The 6,064-nt window shown below is 45.2% G+C and overlaps 1 protein-coding gene across 1 annotated transcript in view; it reads right to left on the reverse strand.

Moving 5' to 3' along the window:
• TNFSF11 (TNF superfamily member 11) overlaps positions 1-1,659 on the reverse strand; it is a 51,159-nt gene extending 49,500 nt beyond the window's left edge. The window contains exon 1 of the mRNA XM_020977034.2: positions 1,249-1,659. Coding sequence (XP_020832693.1) covers positions 1,249-1,470 — 222 coding nt within the window. The 5' untranslated portion in view covers positions 1,471-1,659. The remainder of the gene's footprint in view (positions 1-1,248) is intronic.
• Positions 1,660-6,064: the final 4,405 nt, after the last annotated feature.

Raw genomic sequence — 6,064 nt, forward strand, 5'->3', positions numbered from 1 at the left:
CACAAAATCCCAGATTTAGAGCTGGAAGAGACCTCAGAGGTCACGGGGTCCAAACCCATCATTTTTCAGATGAGGAAACTGAAGCACAGAGAGGTTAAGTAATTTGTCCTAGGTCACACAACTAGGGGAGGAAGAGAGAGGGAGGTTATTTACTAGATTTTTTTGGTTTGGAAGCTACTGTCCGTTCACCTCCACTCTGGAAGGCAGAGGGGAGGCCACTTGTATTGTGAAACCATTGCATGAAAACGCTCATGAGAAAGCCCAGGACCATCAGCTTTAGGTATGGGAACAAGGATAATAGGCTGGGGGTGGGGGGGAGGTTGTTTGTTTGTTTTTTTCTATTCTGCACACATCAAACCTTCACAAGACGCCAGCCTAAAAGAGACCCAATCTTCAAGAGCCTGCTGGAGCTTCATGCACCGCGGAAAACCGCTCCGAGATCCAGCTAGGCAGCTGTTTCTCTAGCACTCAGGACGGAACCCTATGACGAGGAGGTGCCTGAAAAGAAAACCCAATACCCAAACTACAGACATCCCCACTAAGCCTGGGTCAGCGTGGAGCAGAAGGCTAAGTGAGGCGAGGCTCGCCCTTTGGCTGGGTGGGTTTGGATTGGTGCCTTTTCCAGGATGGTAATAAAATGAAAGTCTGTGGTTATTCCTTGGGGGTAGGGGGGAGTGGAGAGAGAGAGAGAGGGAGAGGGAGAGGGAGAGGGGGAGAGAGAGAGAGAGAGAGAGAGAGAGAGAGAGAGAGAGAGAGAGAGAGAGAGAGAGAGAGAGAGAGAGAGAGAGAGAGAGAGAGAGAGAGAGAGAGAGAGAGGAGTGCAAAAACTTCCTATTAATGGGGAAGATGGGGAGTGGGGTGGGGGGAGGAAGGGACATTTCAAACTAGGTGAGTCTAAGCTCTGGGACACAGGTAGTACGGGAAGAAATGGTGGGCAAATGACGAGTTCCCTCCTTCCTCAGGCTCCTAGCATGCAGAAGCCAGCGGTCAACAGCTGGCTTTCAAGTCACTGCAATTCTGTCCTCTGTCCAACACTACCTGGATTAGAAAAAGGTGGAGCTCAGAGGAAGGTTAAATTCCAATACAGTAGATAGAGAAGAGAATAAAAAGGGAGGAGATCTAACAAACTCCTTTGAGGGGCCGCTTCAGCTCCTTGGGGATTCGGGAGAGGGTTAGTGATGGAATGAGACAGAGGGTCCGAGTGGCAGGACGCACTCTCTGGGCGGCCGGGTGCAGGCGGGCACTCACCTGGGTTTTGAAGTAGAGAAACAAGGCGACACTGCAGACGACCTGACCCAGCCCCAGGACCATGAAGGCCACCAGGATGGAACGAGAGGCGGGCGGGGGCTGGTGCGGGGCCTGGGGTGGCGCGGGGTGCAGGGCACCCTCGTGGGGGGCGCCGGAGCCGCCGCTTCCCATCTCCTCCGAACCTCGCAGGTACTTAGTGTAGTCTCGGCTCGCGCGGCGCATGGCACCCGGGACTACGCGAACCGCGTCCGCCTTTTACCTCTCCTCCTACCTCCTCCTCCGCGGCAAACTCAAAAGCAACTGCAAGAGTGGAGGCGGGGATAGGTCACAAGAGAGCGGGGGAGCCGGAGAAACTGGGGTCCGCGACTCCTCCTTCTAAGGGCACTGGCAGCCGGAGCTCTGGCCTCTCCAACTCTTTTAAACTAGTAGCAGAGGGCTGGGTCTCGCAGCCAATCAGCCCAGGGCGAAGTTGGCTCTTCCACTCCCACCTCTTGAACTCCCCAGGTTTCCTCCCTCCCTTCCTCTCTCTAACCCGAGCACACACTCCTCCCCGCCTGGGGCCACTTTAACTGTAAATCCCAACACCAGAGGCTAAGAATTTTCCCTATTCCTGGAAGAGCAGCCCCCTCCCCAGCAGTTCTTTCAACCGGTTTACCCACCTCTCTAATTCAGCGTCCTCACCCTACTGTCTGCATATTGGTACGAGTGATAAGGCCATCCCGACGCTGGCATTCCTTCCACTCCAAAAACTTTCAGTGGCTCCCTATCGCCTATGAAATAAGACATAAATTCCTCAAAGGTGAAGTTATCTAGTGAGGTTCCCATGTTATCAATAATCCCTCTGTCCATAGGAGATAGCCTCATGCATCATCCCTCTGATCTCATTCCCACTTAGGAGCATTGTCAAAGGAAGAGGCTTTATTTCCTCTGCTATGGAAGGAACTTTCAAAAATAACTAGTGCTTTTTTACTGGATGTTAGAGACTTTTAGTGGTAAAGACGATCAAAAAGACACCCCATCTCCTGATTTTGGCCATTTCCCCATGCCTGGAATGGTTCTACTCCACATCTCTGTCTCCTAGCTTCCTTCCCTGGCTTCCTTTAAGTTCCAGATGAAATCTTACCTTCTTTAAGAAACCTTTGTCTATTCTCCTTAATTCCCTGTATCGATTATGTCCAGTTTATCCTATTTATATAGTTGTGGCATGTTGTCTTCTCCATTCAATTGTGAGCTCACTGAGAGCAGAGACTAATTTTTTGTTTTGTTTTTGTTTTTGCCTTCCCCCTCCAGTATTTAGCACAGTGCATAACACACAGGCCCTTAAAAAATGTTGATTGGTTGATTGATAGAGCAAAGAAAAGAGTATAGCTGAAGATATCTCAATAAGTCAGTCAACAAGCATTTATTAAGCATCTACTATGGGCCAGGCTAGGAGCTCAGGATACAAAGAGAACTTTGCAAATGGAACTTCCTCTTCTCAATGTACTGTTCCATTGTACAATTGGAGGAGACATGTATACATATAATTGCATACAAATACAAGGTAATTGAGGGGGAGGGGAGGCTGGCTTCCCATAGAAAGTGGTGCTTGAAATTAATTTTGAAGGAAACAAGGGATCCTAAAAAACAGAAGTGAGCAATGGGGGCCAGTCAATATAAAGATAAATGTATGAAGATAGAAATTGGGTGTATTGTGCGTGAAGAATGAAAAGATCAGTTTGGCTAGACCACAGAGAATGGAAAAGAGAATTATGTATAGTAAGAGTGGAAAGGTAGATTGGCATCGAGTTCTGAAGGTTTTTTAAAAGAAAAACAGAGTAGTTTACATTTTATCCTCAAGGCAAGAAGAAGTCATCGGAATTGATTAAGTAAAGGAGTGACATTGTCAAATCTGCACTTTTGTAAAATCACTTTTTGTATGAATTAAGAGGTCATTTTAATAGTCCAGGTGAGAGATCATGATGGACTAAACCAGTGTGTTGGCTGGGTCATCAGGAAAATGGTAATGGATGCAAGTGATAATGTGGAAGTGGAAGCCAAAAGATTTTGGAACTGGCTGAATTTGTGGGGTACCGGAGGAGGAGGCAATCATAAAGTCACAGTCGTGAACTTTATTGACTGGACACACTGTGGTACCCTTGACATAAATAAGGAAGTTTTGAAAAGTAGATCTTGGGGAAAAGATAGTAAGTTCTGTTTTGGATGTATTGAATTGAATATGTTTCTGGAGGACCTTAAATGCCAGTTGCACTTTACTCAATAGGCATTAGGTAACCACCAAAGATTTTTGAGTGGAAGAGTGACATGATTATATGCATTAGAAAGATTATAGAGACCTTACGGTAAAGAATGAATTGGAATAGAGAAATTGAAGTCAGAAGACTAATTAGGAGAGCATTACAGTAGTCCAGGTTAGAAGTAATAAGACCTTGACTTAGCATAATAGCCATGAAAGAGGGAAGGAACACAGCTGTTTCCAGGGAGAATTGATAGGACTTGGCTTGGCCACTTAATGGATTGGGCTGGGACAGAGAGAGAAAAATTCAAGGACTCTGAAGTTTTTAGCTGGGAGACTGGGAAGATGGTGGTGTCATTAACACAAATGGAAAAGAAGCTTCTTTTGGAGGAAGCACAATTAATTTAGTTTGGAAATGATTAAGTTTGAGGTAAGACAGGACATCCTGGTGAGGATCTCTAAATGTCCAACCTGAAGTTTGAAATGTGGAACTAGAGCTCAAGGAAGAGATTAGGATTGGCCATACAGATGTGGGAGTCATCTTTTTAGATGTAATTGAACCTTAATTGAAGCCGTTGGTGTGCATGAAATTGTCAAGTGTTGGGGTGTGCAAAGAGAAAATAGAAGAGGAAGAACAGGACCTTGGGGAATATCCAGAAGACAGAGATTGAAGAAGTGAGGGATGGAGTGGAAGAGGTTGTAGAGATTGATAGGGTGAGGTCCTGGAGGAGTTGAAAGAGGATGGGATGATGCTGACAGGCAAAGGGGTTCATTTTGAGAAGGAGAGGAAGGGGAAAGACAGGGAAGAAGACCTGAAGAGGTTTAGAATTGTGGAAAAGAACAGGTAAGGAAATTCACAAAGGTTGCCTTCACTTTTCTCGATGAGGTGAGACGTTTACCTCAGAAAATAACAGGGTGGATTTAGAGGCTTAAGGAGAGAGGAGGTCTGGAGCAAATAGTACAGGGAATATAATGTGCTAGCAGATTAATAACCGATTAATAAAATGATTGCTCAGCAGAGGTGAGATTCTAGTTAAAGTTAGAATAATTTGTAGACGACCTAATCAACAAGGTTTCGAGCATTCTATTGCTCAGGGATGGAATCAAAGAAGATGATAGACCAGGGGTGGTTGTTTTTGTTTGTCCTTTGTTCTGGAAGAAGACCAAGACATCAGGAAGATGATGACTTGACTTTCAGGTGAATTGGATTTAAACGAAGGAGGGTCCTGCAAAGTCATCAGCCTCACTCTCTCCTCTGAAGCCATCTGGATCCAGTGGCAAGATATAGATTAGGACAACTGGGGATGGCCCCGGATAAGTGGAAGACCTTGGCCTTTCTACACTGTCTTTCTCAGGTCTGTTTGACGGAGGCAATACCCATTCAGTGATTAAGGTTAGAAAAGAGATGAGGCAAAGAATAGCCTCTTTTACCTAGTCAAAATAAAAAAAAAATCAGTCTGGGAGGGGAAGACTCTCAGGGCTTCCAGCCAAAACAGAAACAATTTCTATTTACACTCACTCTGAGCCATCTGGGCCCAAATGATAACCAAGGAGGGCTTGGGTTGGGACTTATTGTTGGTCAATAAATGAGACCCAGAGAGTGATTTGGGTTTAAGGCATGGTCCTTAAGAAAGAAATCTAGCCTGTAAGCCCCAAGATATCTTGTAAGGTTTCAGTGATCAAAATTTATATTCCTTTGGGCACAGCACTCAAAGGTAAGTATATACCCTTTGTGGACAGAGGGAGAAAAGGGAAAGAAGGAGCTGCATTGCCCAGTCAGAACTGGCAGTTGATTCCCCAGTGGGGCAGCTACTACTACTCACTTGTTTGTCCTTCATTCTTGAAGAGGACCATGACATAAGGAAGGTGATGCCATGATTTGCAAGTAAATTGGATTTAAGTGAGAGAGAGAACTGTGCAAAGTCACCAGTCTTACTCTCTCCTCTGGAGCCATCTGGGTCCAGTGGCAAGATATAGACCAGGAAGACTGGAGATGCCCTCCCTCCCAGACCAGGGATTATACAGCACTGGGGAAAAGGGGAAAAGAAACATTGGAAGATCAAGAAGGCAATTAGGTTCAAGTGTAGAGAAATGTATGTAATTGAAATGACTCACCAGAGGGTGAAGACTGTGAAACAAGCAAGTAAAGTTTAAACAAGGGTATTGGGCTTGGAGAAGAAAAAAGCAGAGGATGAAAAGCATGAATGAGAGTGAGTATAAGAGGAAAGAATGGGGATGTGAGAGTGGTGAACCAACAATAGAGTGAGAGAAAGGAATTTCATTCTTGGAAGTTGGGCACTTTCAAATGATGGTAAAATCTATATTGTGGTCATCCTATGTAGGTGGTTGAGAATGAGTAGGGAAGGAAGCCATCAGAGTCAAAGTGCTTAAGGAACTGACAGACCAAGGTATCAGGCCATTAATATGAATATTAAAGTCACCAAGTATGATAAGGCCCAAAGAGAAAGTCTATAAACCAAATGTTAGAGACATTGAACAAAGGAAGATGTCGTAGAAATCTAAGCATAGCAATGCTATATGGGACATACTCCTAGGATTATCTACAGGCTAACTAATTTA

The sequence above is a fragment of the Phascolarctos cinereus genome, unplaced genomic scaffold, assembly GCF_003287225.1.
Source record: "Phascolarctos cinereus isolate Bilbo 61053 unplaced genomic scaffold, phaCin_HiC Scaffold_7;HRSCAF=346, whole genome shotgun sequence".
Lineage (NCBI taxonomy): Eukaryota > Metazoa > Chordata > Mammalia > Diprotodontia > Phascolarctidae > Phascolarctos > Phascolarctos cinereus.